This window comes from Triplophysa dalaica, chromosome 11 (genome assembly GCF_015846415.1).
Source record: "Triplophysa dalaica isolate WHDGS20190420 chromosome 11, ASM1584641v1, whole genome shotgun sequence".
In the NCBI taxonomy this organism is placed as follows: Eukaryota; Metazoa; Chordata; class Actinopteri; order Cypriniformes; family Nemacheilidae; genus Triplophysa; species Triplophysa dalaica.
In genome coordinates, this window is record NC_079552.1 from 7,863,291 (window position 1) to 7,880,046 (window position 16,756).

The 16,756-nt window shown below is 37.8% G+C and overlaps 1 protein-coding gene and 1 long non-coding RNA gene across 3 annotated transcripts; both read left to right on the forward strand.

The window, feature by feature from the left end:
• The first annotated feature begins 427 nt into the window (after window positions 1-427).
• sertad4 (SERTA domain containing 4) lies at window positions 428-10,045 on the forward strand. 2 transcript variants are annotated; one of them, XM_056760019.1, is made up of 5 exons: window positions 428-954; window positions 3,287-3,402; window positions 6,313-6,483; window positions 6,608-6,735; window positions 7,110-10,045. In XM_056760019.1, the coding sequence occupies exons 3-5, from the start codon at window positions 6,330-6,332 to the stop codon at window positions 7,845-7,847; spliced, it is 1,020 nt and encodes a 339-aa protein (XP_056615997.1). In that variant the 5' UTR covers window positions 428-954; window positions 3,287-3,402; window positions 6,313-6,329; the 3' UTR covers window positions 7,848-10,045. The 2 variants fall into 2 exon arrangements, with proteins under 2 accessions (XP_056615997.1, XP_056615996.1); XM_056760018.1 differs by lacking the exon at window positions 3,287-3,402.
• A 274-nt stretch (window positions 10,046-10,319) lies between these two features.
• LOC130431987 (uncharacterized) lies at window positions 10,320-12,328 on the forward strand. The gene is made up of 3 exons (XR_008908383.1): window positions 10,320-10,453; window positions 10,773-10,823; window positions 10,942-12,328. It is a non-coding gene; the product is annotated as an uncharacterized LOC130431987 (long non-coding RNA).
• The last annotated feature ends 4,428 nt before the right edge of the window (window positions 12,329-16,756 follow it).

Sequence of the window (16,756 nt, forward strand, 5' to 3'; positions counted from 1 at the left end):
CTTGAGGGACACATTTATAAAAAACCTTTTCAAAACACGCTTGTCTTGTGGGGGTTGTCCTTAAGCGTATAAAGTAGGTCAACTAAATACAGATGACAAAAAAACTCAAAATAAAAACATGTAAAAATAGTTATGCATGCATTTTTACTATGGACGGTTGAAATCATGAATTGGTTGAATGCTTCTCAAGTAAGCGTGTGTGGATGGGAAAAAAATGACAGAACCTGATCACAGGCAAAATGTCAAAATCACCAGGCTCGGCGTTAACTCTATACGTCATCTATACTAGGAAACGCCGAAGAAAAGCGCTCAGGAGCGCGGCTGGAAAATGCAACCCGCCGCCCCTGAAAAGGGAAATGTCTAACAGATGATTGGCAGCGTGCCCGCCCCGCTCCGCTTCTGCCGCTCGCTCCCGGCGCAAGTTAAACGCAGCTCCTCTGACCAAAAGCAGACACACTCACTCCCACACACAAACCACAGGGGAAACACTGCTGCTGGGACGGGACGAGACCGACCCTGAGCTGAACGGTGTTGCTGTTTATTTCGATGAATGGGGAGATTCTGGTGGTGTATGCAGACGTTGACACAAGTTCAAAGCAAACGCCGCAACCGTCTGCCGGTGAGGTCACTGTGGCGCAAAGCGACCAGCGCGGACGCGCGGCGCACATTCCGTGACATTACAGTGGCTTTGTTGGCGCGGTGATTGATGTGAAGGCGCGCTGTCTTGAGTTGGATGATATTATTAGCGTTACACCCGATCGATTATATCAAGTCGACACGCGCAGGTGCTAACAACGTTTATCGGGGGACTTGCACTGATGGATCGAGGATAAGTTGTTATTGACGAACCCAACGGGACCACAGCAGAGAAAACGAGAGCAGGTTCATGACGACAGATCTGAGAACGCTTTTTATTTAAAACAATACGTCGAGTCCAGTAATCACTAGTGTAAGGTAAGAAGTAGTGATGTATTTGTGTAATTGACTGCACGGTTATCAGAGGAAGACACACTCACTGTAACGGGCCAGTGGGGTATGGCACATTGCCAAGACAGAGGAACTATTAAAAATCTTTGATGTTTGTTTCAACAAATTTGGTTTAAACTCACACAGACTGCTGTGTGACTTGCAATCGGTTATTTAATTACAAAGCAAATATTTATCTAGTTACCTGTCGAAACGTAATGTAGTTCTGCAAATTAATTTAGTATGCTGCTTTTGTATTTATCTGATCTAATGAATTTGGATTTTTCAATCATATGAGAGAGAGAGAGAGAGAGAGAGAGAGAGAGAGAACAATTGCATAAACCCTGATCAAATGTTGTCTTGTTTGTTTTTATAATATAATATAATATTTTGGATAATCAAATGCATGCATATGGGTTTCAGTCTTAAGAAATGAGAGGTTTGTGTTTTTCTTGTGGTTGGTAAAATATTTCTTGTGCTTTGAATCTAAAAAAAAGGTAATAACACAGTGAGGTCACACAAACACAAACAATGTTCCTTTCAGACATTAAAATACTTCAGCTCTGTGTGTGTTTTAAGGGCAGGGCTCCAGAATTCTGTTACTGCTTGATTTCCTTACAAGGAAAATAATTGTTCTAGATGAAAGCATAATCATTTTATAGATGAATGCAGTATGCGTGTGTGTATTTGTGTTCATGAATGTGCAATGTCTGTTCACGGGGAAAACTGTAGGCAATCTCACACGCCAGTATTTTTTATTTGTGTGAGACTATAGTTATTGTTGTGTAAGAGAGAGACGCTATTGTGCATAGCTGAGATGATGTGCATATGTGAGAAAGAGAGAGTGAGAGATTATTTCTTGCTTCATTATCAGCAAGGGGTTCGTGGCTGTGGCATCTGTTCCTGGTGCCGAGGGGCAAAAGTGTGTGTGTTTGTGGGTATGTGGGTATTCCCCTGAGATCACTGTGCTAGTTCAAGAGTGTCTGGCATTCCGCCACACATTGATCCCTCGATCTACAGCGTGCACAAAGGAAAGCCCACACAGTCATTTACTGCCTATGGTTCTCGTTAGTCTTTTCCAATGAGTTACGTCTGGGCACGGTGAGGGTTAACTTCAATAGATTACAGAGTCTGCGGGCAGTGAGGGAATGCTCATCATTTTTTTGAAGTCTGGAAATGTAACCCACTCTGATCTACAGTCAGGGCTGTTTTATAAAACTGCGGTTTGGGAATGATGGACATGTTTCTCAATCTTTTTCTTCTTAGGGACCCCCAGATGTTAATAAAATATTCTCAAGCAAGAAGCATGAGTTTGTTTGACAGTTCTCGGGACAAACAGACAACCTTTTTTTAGATGAGTAAAATATCAAAGTAGCGAAATCTGTCTGGCTCTAGACCAATAGCTTAATCTATTAATTATAATAGGTGTGTTATAGAAATAGATTTATGATTTATCTAATATTTTGAAGTCTGAATTTTATCTCCTTTCAATCACATTTAGGACTGATTCCTTTTCAGCTCTTCATCTCGCCTCATGCAATCGGCCATAACATAAACTGTAGCCCTCATAATCTTTACCGTGTATGTTATATTGTAATCAAACTTTGTGCAAATACACACTACACAATCTGTAAACCATCGATCACATTTTGAGTAAGCGTTCACTTGCCATCTGAACACGGGTAATTCATCACAGCTGTATTGCTTGGGAGCCCGTGGTGTAAAAATCACAGTCATCTGAACAATAGCACGAATGATGTGATTACACTTCCCCTTTGAGTATACACAGCGCACGTGCTGCACTCCCTGTGTCTCAAACACACGCACATACATCGCCTCGGTCTCTGACTCCTAACAGCAGGGATCCATGGGTAGCCAGAACATTCCTTCAGCACTGATGTGGCGTTGTGTCAACACGATCGCATTACGGCTCGAACCTCTCTCACACACATTGTGTACTTGCCGAACTGTGCGTGATTTCTTCGTAGACACTGTGCAACTTCTTTTTTTCCTGCATTTTATTTTTCCCCTCCTCTGAACCTAAACAAGCCGAGCAGCCGCAAAATCTTTGGCAGGCGGGAAAGGGTGTTCCTTTTATTTTTCCTTTTTTCCTTTAGTTTTTATTCCTTTGTGTGTGTGTTGGACATGTTTGGATAAATGCTTTACCTCCTTGACTGGGTGTTGCCTACATGTGTGTTAGAGAAAGAGAGAGAGAAAATAAGAGACCACCTAATGACCTAGATTACTGTCTGCAGGATGTGTTCAGATCCCTTGTGCAACATTTAGATTCTTAAATAAACCTCCTCTGTCTCGCTGATAGATTCAGGGTCATGGAAACGGTTGTACGGACGTCCCGCACCCTGAGGATACGCATGGTTTAAATGCTTCCAGCACCCAGGCAGAAACAGCTCTTTGAGCAGATGGATCATATGTGAGGTGTGTAAGCGTGTGTGTAATAGCCTCACGTTTTCTACAAAGTCTGTTGTGCTCTTTTAACCTTATGCTGCAACGGCGTGTGTTTCACACATGTTGCAATGTTAGCACTCTTTGTAGTCTGTGTGGGTTCGGTATGTATGTGTGTGTGTTGAAATCTGTTATTATTTACCCTTGTATTCTTCAAAACCCATGTGACTTACATTCTTTCATGAGTGAAACAAAACATCTGTTTTTTACTAATACATGATTTATTTTTTGAGAAATGTAAAAGGTTTTTTTAGATACCTCACATCGTATGTTTCTGGTTGGTCATAAAAAGGTTGTTATCTGGTATTGTTGCCCCACTGTGAACAATGTGCACTGCACATACATATTTTCATTAAACAATAACATTTAATTTGTCGTTTATATCAGTTTATTAAGTTACTAAAAAATCATGTAGCTGTTTCTGGGTCAGTGCGTGTGGGCAGACTATGGCACTAATGATGATTTTTTAGCTCTGTGCATGTGCCACTATACTTCTGCCACTTAAACTACGAACAAATCTGTGGTTTTACAAATGTTATGCTGAAATTTTGGAATGGTGTTTCATTTGGAGCTGATGCCCAAAGCTCTTCTTGTAACCAGACTAATTATGCAGTCTGTCTGTTTCTCTTTTTTCTGACTTCACCCAAAAATGAAAATTCTCTCGAGAGAAATGTTGTAACCAAACAGTTCTTGGCCACCATTGACTATAAACTTCTTTGTTCTGTTGAACACAAAAGACGATATTTTGAAGAATGTAGGACAGCAAACACTTTTGACTACCTTTGTTATTTTTCCTTATTCCTTCTATGACAGTAAATGACTGTTTGGTTAAAGTCTTTCTTCACAAATGTACACAGATTTAGAACAACCAAATGAAGACGTTCCTTAAAGGGAGAGTTACCCAAAATCCATGAACTCATCCTCATGTCATCAGCAGTTGTCCCCATTCACTATTATTGTATGGAAAAGAGCAGCTTCTGTAAATAACTTCTTTCAGAGAAAGTTGAATGGCTTTTCAACAGACATGATGGGGAGTAAATTAACATTTTATACCATTGTTTACTTTTTTTATTTTAAGAGCAAATCATTTTGGAGATTGTTCAAAAAACAAATTCCTGAGCTATACTCATTTTTAATAAGACGCGAATGAGATGTGTTTGAGCTTGTTTTAGCTTCTTTTATGATCCAGTGAGGAGCACCAGGAGCTTTGGATGTTTTGATTGCAGTAAGCAAAGCCAAAACCTACATTACCTCAATGGAAACCTGCAATTGTGGTTTTCGCATAGGAAAAACCACAACTGCACAAATGAAACCTTATCCCTAACATGATTCCATGGTTCGTGTCTTTCTTTCGGTCTGGTTTTAGCATCATCTGTGTTTTGTAATTTGTAGTTTTAGCATCTACGGGGCTGCTGTGTGCGTCCTGTGATATTTGTGTATGTGCGTGTGACTGATGAGGTGCAAATCCAAGAGATCCAGCACCTTTTTATGTTTTCTTCACACGAAGAGTCGAGAGATGCAGAGAGAGAGTGCATAAAAGCACGAAGTGAGCAAAGAGACAAAGACAGACAGCTTGTGTGTGTGTGTGTGTGTCTGTGTCAGCTCTGTCTTCTAAAGCGTAAATTCAAAGCAGAGTTGTGGGTGGAATAATAAACAGGTAATGACAGTACAAGGAAAAGGAGGAGAGCGGGATCTGCTCTGATTAAACATGTCTCGTTCGCATGAGCTCAGTGTGATCCAAACCCTGCGGACACAGACTGTAAAGAGGGCAGATTATTACACTTGCGTTATTTGTGTCACTGTGTGCGAATGTGCATCTGGGATGTTTTTACAGTTCTACGTGATTATTTTCGCTGCCTTATTTATAGTTCCTTATTATATTGTGAGACTTGATTCAGGACAGGCAGGCATAACAGCGGTTCAATATGTGCTTGGCGAACACGACATCAGAGCGATGGTGTGCACAATTGTCAGTGAAGATTAATGACCTTTGTAGAGGCAATCATCCAGAACTTCTTTCTCTCCAGTCACCGTGTGTGTGGCAGAACAGAGAACGAAATGATTTAAGAGCGATAATACAAACAGATATGCTCCCTTTCTTGGTAGCTTCTGTTGGATTGTATTATGCGTGTATCTTTTTATCCGACTACTGTATGTGTACTCTATCGGCTGTTTTAAATGGGTTTGATAGAAATGTCTTGTTAGTGTACACTACACAGCAATAAGAATGATTTTGATATCTTTAATGAGGTCACATAAATATACAGCTGCTGTGGGAACAAATCAAATTTTCATTTAATTAGCATTTCTGGAGTATTGTGGCCACTCAAGTCCAGTGTCTGATGAATATCAACAAAATCAAACCTCAGGAGTGACATAAAGTCATCCAATAGCAATGTGATAGACGGACAGCATGGTAAGACACATGAAAACTGTGATAAAAAGAAAGGTTATCGTAGCAAAAAATATTTTGGATTCCTAAATTCCTATACAAATATTACTGTTGCATTGCTTTAAAGTGAATATAAACTTGTTTTCTTTGCAGGATTTGAGGTCCGAAAAACCACAGCTGATTATTTTCTGTTATTTTGAGATGTTTCTCGAGTTTTCATTCTCTGCAAATAAATGCAAATAGAAAAACATTTTCAGCGCCTGTAGCTGTATGTTTTGATCTTTTATCACATAAAAGTTTGTTTTAAAACATTCTGTAACTTGTAACAATATCTTTTTTTACCGCAGGTTATAGCTTTTTTAAAGCATCAAACTAAAAATATAAAAGATATTACCCCCGTAATGACTACCATCAGTTACTCTTTTGTAAATCTGCAAAGAATGGTTATGTACATTGTTTTTTATTTTATATTTGTGTGTTTTTATCTTTAGAACTGTGAGGTAAAACAATGGCTTTGGTCCTCTCTATGAGCCCTTTTTGTGAACCTGATGCCGAAGCCCCACCGTCAATCTACCAGCCGATCTGGGAGTCTGAGCGTTGCAGCAAGAGCTGCGTCTCCACCCGCTCACCACCAGGAGATGACACCCAAGGGCTTATAGAAGGTTTGACTATAATCACAGTGTTAGCTAATAATTAAAATATGCTCAGTAGTTCATTTTTCAAAATCTATTTTTGAAAGTCTTTGTTCTGAAAGATGCTGCCTAATAAATAAATATATTTTCCCAGAGCACCTTCGTAGACGAGGCCCGGATCATGTGATGGATCATGTGGCCGTGTCAAGGATCTCTTATTTTAAAAGGAAGTTTGTGGAAGATGAAGAACCTGTAGTGAACTTCAGAGGTTACTGTCACACTGTGAGTCTACTTACAAATCTCTGATGTTTCATACTGTAGATCGTTGCTGTCCTTCTAAAACCTTCCATCTCCATATTTATTTATTTTTTGGCGTAAATAATTAAAAAAAAATTGTTAGTGGGTTTTGCAATTATCTAACCAATAAAAAGTTAGAAAAAAACTTTGGTAGCACAGTATAAAAATGAATCATATAAATAGTGCAGTGTTTTTTTCCATTTCCTGAAAAATTAAAATTTGGGCACATGATGTTTCAAAACAACAGCGACGATATAGAAAATATATGTTGAATGCACTGTCATTTACTCTGGATGAAAGCTTGTGCATTTCATTTCAACAACATTTTCTTCACATGATTTTTTCCTCTGGTCAAGCAGGTGTCACCAGTGCTAGAGGAACGTGCTCACGTTCTCCGTCTCTCTCTTGAGAAGCTGCGTTACATGGATGACCCTGAGTCCTTCTTGCGGCGTTCTGTCCTCATCAACAACCTCCTCAGACATCTCCGAAATGAAATTCTCCTTCAGAGTGACTGGTGTTTCCCATCAGGCCCTGCGCCAACAGCCTGCCCCCTGCAAACCCCAGCCCCCAACACACCTCTTCCCACTCCCACCCTGCAGCCCTGCCTGGCACCGGCCGGGACGTACCGCAAACGGCTGAGGCTGCTGAGGAGGGATAGTCCTGAATGCGTCCCCGCATGCTGCTGCTTGTATGCAGCCGGGCGTTACCTCCAGCTCCCCCTTTCTGTGTATGAACGGGATGTATACTCCAGCTCTCATCTGTCATCAACTTCATCCACATCATCATCATCAGTAGTTCGATTTCCGCAGCTGTTAGAGGAGGAAGAGGACAGCGATGAGGAAGAGGAGCTGCACTCAGTCTGTCCCGTGTTGGGTCTGTGTCAAGATGAAACCAGGGAGCAGAACAGAATGTGTGAGGGTCTCAGGGAACAGAGCCACAGGAATCTGGAGAAAGAGCGAGAGAAAGGCAAAGAAAGAGGCAGAGAGAGGGTTAGAGGAGGGGAGCTTAGAGTAGGCGTTTCACAGAGATGGCTTTCAGATACAGTGGGTACCGGACATCAGGAGGGCCTGACGAGAGCTCACTTGAGAGGGAAATAACAACAGAACTTCTGCTGTGGAAACAAGGAAAAACTGCTTTCCAACAGCTTTTTAGATCTGTTTTCAAAAAATGAACATCAGTGCAATGTGATGTTTTCAATGTTTAGGTACTTTTGTATTTCTGGATTACTCAACAAGTAACAAGGGACAGCGAGTTTATAAATTGCCTCTTGAGAAAACCACCATATTGTGCCTTAAATGTTTTCTTGTTTAATATGTTTGCTGTGTTTGTGGATATTCGTACATAAAGCTGTTTTATCCACAGAGAAGGTACTAAGTCTACTAAGAAGGTACTAAGTGTTTTTCAAACATAAAACGGTTTAAAAGTGATTTGCTAGCACACACAAAAAAAGCATGACATGGCTTCCTGTCCTTGACGATTGTCATACATTGTCCCAAATGCACGAAGGCCAAAATGTTTAAAACAATAGATGTACTTTCAATAGACTGAACCTCTGAGCATTTAAACATTCAGGAAACAAATCCAAACATCAACTCCGTTCAGATATTTCAAACTACAGACAGGCTTTTAGTCTGTTGTATAGAGGTCCTTTCTGATGCAAGTGATTTTTGGCATGATATAAATCTGAGGTTTTTATTATAAAATCTGTTTTTTCATGCACTTTTATAGTGTTTATGTATTTTCACATTTTGTTTTTCAAGACAAGATATGAGACACTCAGACAAGAGTGGAACATACAAACAACAGTGTTGGAATATAAATAAAACAGAGACGGGTTGCTTCACCACCAATCTTAACTGTTCTGTGTGTGTGTGTGTGTCTGTGTGCGTGTGTGTGTTCGTGAAATGTTTTGAGAATAAAAGAATGATCCTGAGCTCACAATGTTCCTTTCCTCCTTGTGATGTGATTATAGCTGGCACACAGATTATTTCTTTTTCTACACCCCCACCTCCACCACACTTATTCTCTTTCTCTTATTACTCCTGCTGTCACCTTTTCGCGTCACTATGGAAACAATGTTTACTGGATGAACCGTCTGGAATCCCCTGAGGAAAAAAGAGGTTCATGACAAACACACATGCCACACAATATATCCTTTGGTTATTGTGAACGCACGCTCAGCGAGGAGATGCTTTTAGATGAAGAACACGGTTCCATTTATAGTTGTAGTAAATGTGGAGATGGAAATCTGCGGTATGGCATGTCACTGTTTATTGGAGTTGTCATAAAATATTACTAATTTGTGTCTTTGTTGTCTTAATCTTTTTGTAGACAATAACAAATAATGACATTAAAAATTATGTTAAAAGCATATTTCAGATCATTTGGTTTTGGGTGCAATTTGATGCAAAATGTGTAAGTACACATTGAAATCAGTTTGAGACCTTTTTTAGATGTTTTGTCTTTTTCAAATCTCTGTCATGACAGGTCAAGATGTTCCTTGAATTGGGAGCGATGGGGACATATGGCATGTGGTTATTTTTGGATATCTTTAGCATTGTCTGACCGCAGCATTCACGCAGTTACAAAAATAGGACAAAAAATATATATTTATTCAGTATAATGCACTACTGTCACATGGGTTTCATTTAAACCATAACAGTCCGTCTCATTGTTCATCTAACCTTTCCTGGGGCATCGTATGATTTTGGTGAATTGTTTGTGGGTGTGTTGTACTGTATGACAAGCATCATGTCATTGTCAGCTCTAATAGACATGCAGAGAAGCATGATGCCTCTCTCTCTCTCTGTTCTTCCAGCCATGGAATCAGTCTAATGCCACTGGCTCACTGTCATCCATCAGCCTATAACTTTGGCTGCTCGTTGTTACCATGGCAACTGCCCTTCACCACTCAGAGGTTTTAGATCAAAAGGCATGCAACACTTCCTCTCATTCCTTCTTCTTCTCCCTTTATTCTGTTTCTTCCATGTCATGTATTTGTAAACTTTTAATGAATTACTAAATAATAAGAACCACTGAGAACCACATTGAAAAGTTCCCTCAGTTCAGTGGGAAACACCCAAATATTTGTTAAAAAAGGGGAGATGATGAACCACACAAACAACTGAGCATTTCATCCACACCGATGTCCATAAAAATGTATATTTACCTATAAATGTGTGTTTATGTATCTTACAACATGTAGCACTGTTGTTCCTATTCTGTTGTTGATGTCACATGTCTTAAGTCCTAATGCTTTGATATCAAAAGCAAACAATAAACAAAACTATATTCACTCATGGTGTGCTGTAAAACTATAAAAAAACTCCAGGTGATTAATTTTTATGAGGCCTTAACAATATTAACAAAAATTAAACAGAATAAAAAAATGAAATTAATTATTAGTAAATATGTTACATATGAGGGTACCAATATTACTCATGTCACACATACTATTTTACAGACACACAGAAGTCATTGTGCCTCCCTCCTTCCTGTTTCCTCGGAAATGAAACTGACTTGTTCGTAAGTGAAACTTAACCGGAAAGATCTGCTGCATTCATCCATACAGACCACACTCAGAACTGAAGCATCAATGAACCATGCGGAGTAGCATTTTCTAAAAACCTTATTATTGTTTGTCACATTTTTCTGTCGGACTATTCTACTAGGTCGACTACCTTACCACTGAACAAGGATCAAGGTATGACTTTTCCCACTTGTAAAGCAAAATGCATGCGCTAAAATGACATTAAATTGACAGAATTCATAATTTTTTATGTCAAATTATAGCTTTTTTCTCTTATAACAACAGGATCAACTAAAATAAATGATGATTTTAAAATTGTTTTGATTCGCTGTACATGCATTAAACTATCATTAATTTTCTTTTATATAAGATATAGAATTGAAATGTCAAAATGCAGATAATATTTTCCGTGTAACTCTTTCACATCAAAATAAATTATACTTTCAGTTATTGAAAAGACAGAATGTTACTAATGTCAATGTCGCTCATACAGGTGGAAATATATTAAACCTGTGAGAAACAACTTCTCGATGGAGACCTCAATGTAAGTACATGCTAAAAATGACAATGATGTATAGAAGTTTCTTTGAATAACAAACACATTGAAACTGTTGTTTTCTTTTAGCTTAAACTTTCTTCTTATGACTAAAACTTATTTCTAGATGTTACAAAGATTTAGTTCTTGACACAGCAGGAATTACGTATGTGATGCATGAGCTAAAAGAGAAGAAAGTTACGGACAGCACCCTTCTTTCCAACCTGGACTTTGCTGAATGTTTCCTGAGAGAACATCCTCTACGTAGATGTTCAATGTTATTGGTTAAGGGCAATGGTTCATGTGTTCAAATTGGCGCAAGCCAATATGTTTTCATGGTGAGTTCAGACAGTCAACACAACACCTATATCAACCTCCATATTAACAACATTTTTAAAATAAGTAGCAAGAACATTTTGGAAAGTCACTTTTTTGGCCACTCTTGTCAGGATGAGATCCAATGCTGTTTTTCCCGAGCTAGAGAAGCAGTTTGTGAAAGTGCTTTGGAAAGACTAACAATCAAATGTAACAGGTTTACAATCGTTTATAACGATGACAAGTTATATAACCATAAAACTGTGGAAACTAAGTGTCAGCTTCAGCTTAAGACCATCACTGTTGAAGGTTTGCTAGAGAAAAAAATCTGGCTGCAGAAAGAGAAGGCCACTTGTCATGGTTTGATAGCATGTATAGATCATCTGATCAAGCTATACCTCACTACATCTGATGCTCCAGATAGCGGTAGATTCATTCTACACGCAGACAAAGAAATAATTAGAATTGTTTCTTTGGGCAATCTACTTAACCAAGAGTATGTTTTGTTATGTGATGACACAGAGGTCTCAATGTTTCCTCCAACATGGCAGTAGCTATAACAGAGCTCAAGAATGTAAATACTTTATCTTCTAATATGGTAACTATTGTTGTGCACGAAATTGTATTGCCAAGAGCGGGTTTTTTATTTCAGCACAACAGACAAATAAAACCAGTTTAATCTTAGCAATATGAAAACATTTGAATTACATCAAAATCTGCATGTGGTCATGAGACTAAACTCAAAGTTATTCTAATTATAGATTCATAACATTGTGAATTATGTGTGTCATTACTGTATTTCTGCATCCTGCTCCTTTCTGCTTACCTAAAAACAGTATTAAGATAAAATAGGTCACTAAAAGGATAAATGCAACAAAATTATCATTCTTATTCATTTGTTGTTTGTGTTCTTTGGCATTTGCAGCGTTACTGTTTCTGTCTAAGTTTATAACACACCCACAGAGAGGACAGAACCATAATAATCAGAAATAATATTCTGTTCTGTTTTAGAAAAAAGTTATAATGTTTAATATTTTCTCATACTGTATTTTAAGCAATGTATACTTATGCAGAAAATAATAGCATTCTGCACCACTGAACACAACATTTATATTTCACTGTTAATTGTTAATGATAGGGAAAAGTATAAATATGATGTACTGTACTGTATACTAGCATTACTGTTATAAAGATCACAATAAAACCTACCAAAATACACAACGCACTCCATGTGTTCCCCTGCTTCTCTCTCTCTTCTCTTTCAAATTTTGAGAAATGAAACTAGTAAATGGAAATGAAAATTAACTAGAAACATTTGCTGCATTCTTTCATAGTGAACAGTGCGAGAACAGCATCGGAGCTCGAGCACCACTAAAGAAAGATTTTTTTTGCACATTTATGTATAGTATTTATCAACAGTGAAAATTAAATGAGAATTCTGAATTTCTGAAGTCAAACTATAGCTAATCTCACACTGTTACCCTTGATATTGTTTTAACAAAAATAACAAGTACCCTGCATTTAAAGTTCCCCTAATCGATACATGAATTCCTTAAAAGTCATTTTTCATCATTAAAACGATATGTTTAAACAATGTAAATCTTCCTTTTTTAAATAGCTTATAGCCCTACCGCATTCCTTAATTTATTCGAAAACCTTACAGGTTGCTTAAAACCTGTCTCAACTCGTTCGACCATTTTTCTGATGCAAAACCGGTAAAAAGGAAATAGTTTTCATCATTGCACTATTTAAGTATTCACTTTTTAGTTGGAAACGTGATTAAAGAAGCAATGTGGAGACTTTAGCGGCATCTAGCAGTGATTTTGCGAATTCCAACCAATGGCTCATTCCACCCCTTCCCCTCTCTTTCGAAGCACTCCGGTGGCTGACACAGAACTACGATGTCAAAGTGTTTTTGGGGTTTTTTTGCCGAAGGAGATTACGTATTTATGAAACGTATAGTTTGTGCCGCAGAAACAACTTTGCGAATTCCATGCAAGGGGACTTCAGTGTATAGATAGAAAACTCATTCTAAATTAATAAAAAACTCCAACGCTCCACGATGTAAGGTTTATACACCTCTGAACACATAGTTATGTGCAGTTATATATATATGTTGCATTTCTGTCAACAAATACGGATTTAGTTAACAGATTTTAAATTACTTTGCTCCACAAGTTCTTAAAGCTTACAGTATATTGAATAACAGGACTTTGACCTTCTGTTTGTTTTTAAAGGAACACGTGACTGGAATAGACTTCCACTGCAATTAAACAAAAGAAAAAAATAGGTATGCGTGGCTTCTCTAAAACGTAAAAACTGTGTTAAATTAAAAATGTGATCATATTAGAGAATTTGTTATGCGTATGTAGCTGTGTGAATTTTGGGCTTGTTTGTTAACATAAACCTGTAGTGCGGGAATATGGATGAAAATGAGCAAATTCTGGCTTAATCTACCACATTTTACTTTCTTTTTTTAATTACGATTAATGTGTATTGTCCCTGTACTTATAATTCTTTATCTAAGATAAATTAAACTTAAACTTAAGGCCCTATCCACACTAAGACATTTTCGTTTAATAATTTTTCTCGCAAACCTTCCACACAGTTCAGATTACCTGTAGTTACAGACTATCTGTTGTTTTCACAGAATGTTCTTAACCTGATGTAGTATCATTATGTAAAGAACATTCTGTAAACAACTTAATATCTACGTTCTGTCTTGAATCTAAAATCCAAAATAAAATCATTAGTGGTGTGTCTCTCTACATAGGCTACAGGACTACAGATACACTAATGACTTTATTTTTAAAAAGATGTTGTGCATAACCTAAACAAGTAAAATAGAAGGTAAACTACAAATGTTAAAACAGTGTTTTAAAACAAAATAAATAAACATTATGCAGTTAACTAGCACCAGACGCACGCACTCTCACAATTAGTTTTTCGCGAAAAGTTAAACTGACAGTGGACCGTTCCAAGATGGCGGACACGTCTATCTGCCTGGAGTGCTTGAATGCGGCATATTTATTGATATCTATGAGGAAACGTTTCCTGAAAACTTGAAAACTGTTTGTCACAGTTCATCAGACTGCTTCTATCATTCAGTTGACCACTGAAAAAAGATCAAGGTATCTTTTCCAAATTGCATGAAAACCTAAAATGCAAAAAATGCCAGATTTATTTTCATTTTTAATGAAACCTGTATGGCACAATTGGCAAAATGAACGCTGTAACTGTGACTCTGTGAATAACACAGGTGAAAATAGTTAAATCGTGAGAGACCTCAACTTTCTCGATGGACCCTTCAACCTAAGTACAAACTGAAAATGATGATGTTACAGTATGGCATATAATATCAGGGGCTGCTTATGCTCTAATGGTTGAAGACATTTTAGTCTTATCAAAATTATATTTCTGTAAAAAAAAGTTTTGGAAATATTGTAATCTCTTAGCAGGGAAATGACACAAAGGGTATCATAAAATGTACCCTGGGATTAACAGCAATATGTATGCGCAGAATTAAGGCAATTTGTTTACAGTTGAACTTGCATCTTATTCTTCAAGACATCGTAAAATAGACTTTTAACATAAAATATTGTTTGTATGTTTGTTTGTTTACTTTATAGCAAAGATTTTATTGGTCAGAAACAATACAAACATAGGTATTAATAACCAAAATCATTTGTTGGATGCTGATGTCTTGAACAGTCTGAAATGTCTTCAAGAAGGTTGTTTATAGCTATGATTTAATGTAAGTTTACCTTGAACAGACGCTAAACATGGGTTCCAATTCGCATACTTATACTAGCCCTATGTAGCTTACTGTTTTTGTGTTGGAAAAGTAGGTACTTTTGAGAGCATGGCAAAAGAGATTGCACACACTGGGACTAACAGGAAGCTGAAGTCGCCTTGTTGCCTAGACAACATTGTGGCCAGCGAGGCCTGCTTAAACTCTGCTTACCAGATCTAGACTTTACTTTTGCAGACTGTCCAGTGATAGTACTACCTGTAAAAACCATAGACTGTGAAAAAGAAAACTGCTTACTCTTCTGTTCCCATTCCAAGTTCCCACCTCTTAATTCTTCTTTAATCCTTATACAAGAAACTACAGTGATATGGCGCTCCCTGCTGTTCTGGAGGAATCCTGCAAAAGCCAGAAAAATGTTATCTACAGGAAAACACACACACCAACAAAGATACTTAATAATAAAATAAATGTATTACAATAAAAATAACGTCATCATTTATTCACCGTCATGTTCTTCAAAACTTATATATTAATTGTCTTATGTGGAATACAAAAGTAGATATCTTGAGAATTGTTTTAGCTGTTTTGGTTGTTTGGTTACCAACGTTCTTCTAAAAGAGTGTTTTTCTGCGTGTGCTGATGTTTTTTCTCTGTTTTCCATGTAGGACAGATAGCAATGAAAAATCTGTTTTTTATTTCAGTGTCCAGTGTAGAAAACCGTGAAGTTTTTACATGCCAACTTGCCAAGTGAACTCACCAGGTCCTCTGAGGACAAATAGTTGTGTGCATGTGTGAATACAAACGAGTGTGTGAATATTTGTGCGTGCATGCACTCGTGGAGAAAGAATGATGTGTGGGTAAATGTGTTTAACAGCCATAAGTGAAAACAGGCCTGCTGGATATGTGTTTGAGTTCTGTGAGAGCTGTGGAGTATATACATGGCCATATTCAGACCATTACACATGCGTTCGCTTAGCGTTTGATCGATATACCATGTGCACTCTCATCAACTGCAGGAAACGCATTTGTGTGTGGGTGCGTATGTGGTTATCATATGCCAGAGTGCTATGTCGTTCCAAAGTAATGACAGAATACAAAAAACAATAGACATTACAGCTTACTACAGACATTATCTACTCTAAACCATCACAACTCCGAAACTGATACAACATAAAAGATTTCATAAGCATCATCATTGCATGTTCAGGTCAACTGAACAACCACCAGACACCTGCAAACTGATGCTCTCAATTACAAAGGTAAACTACTGTAGATTGCTATTGAATTATCAGCATTGCCTGACGGGTTTATGAGAAAACAGTTCAACCGATGAAAAAAACCATCTTTAAGTTCCAAAAGTGTTCAGAAAACTTGTCTGCATTTGATTGAGGTGCGGCAGTGCATGGAGACTGAGGACAGCCCTCACCATAGCAACAAAACCAAGAATCATGGGATTTTCCCCCTAATTCAATGAGGGCCATTCACTCAATGGATGAAAGACAAAGATACAAAATAGTGTGTATAAAGTTACCAATGAATAAAGCCATTTGCCATGAGTAAGTATTTTCCCACAGAAATGAGAAGAGGACCTCCTGAGGTTTTCTCAGTGTGTGTGTGTGTGTGTGTGTGTGTGTGTCTCGCACGGCACATAAAGAGCTCAGGGTCCTCAGCGATGAAGTAACTGTTTTGGCAAAGCCACTAGTAATTGAATACTGGGCTTGTTCTGTGGTGTGGCTCATGAACACACACACATACAGTATGAACATGAGTTTTGACTTACTATATTAAGCATCAAAATATTAAAGTTATATATAGAGAATTAAACAATTTAAAATGTTAAATTAAGTGCAAGACTAAAGCATAAGATTCAAGACTT

Bases quoted from the DNA above. Each gene is read 5' to 3' on its own strand.
- sertad4 (XM_056760019.1), top strand. From the start codon at position 6,330: ATGGCTTTGGTCCTCTCTATGAGCCCTTTTTGTGAACCTGATGCCGAA. The intron at 6,484-6,607 runs GTTTGACTATAA...ATATTTTCCCAG, and splicing joins CACCCAAGGGCTTATAGAAG to AGCACCTTCGTAGACGAGGC. The intron at 6,736-7,109 runs GTGAGTCTACTT...CTGGTCAAGCAG, and splicing joins TCAGAGGTTACTGTCACACT to GTGTCACCAGTGCTAGAGGA.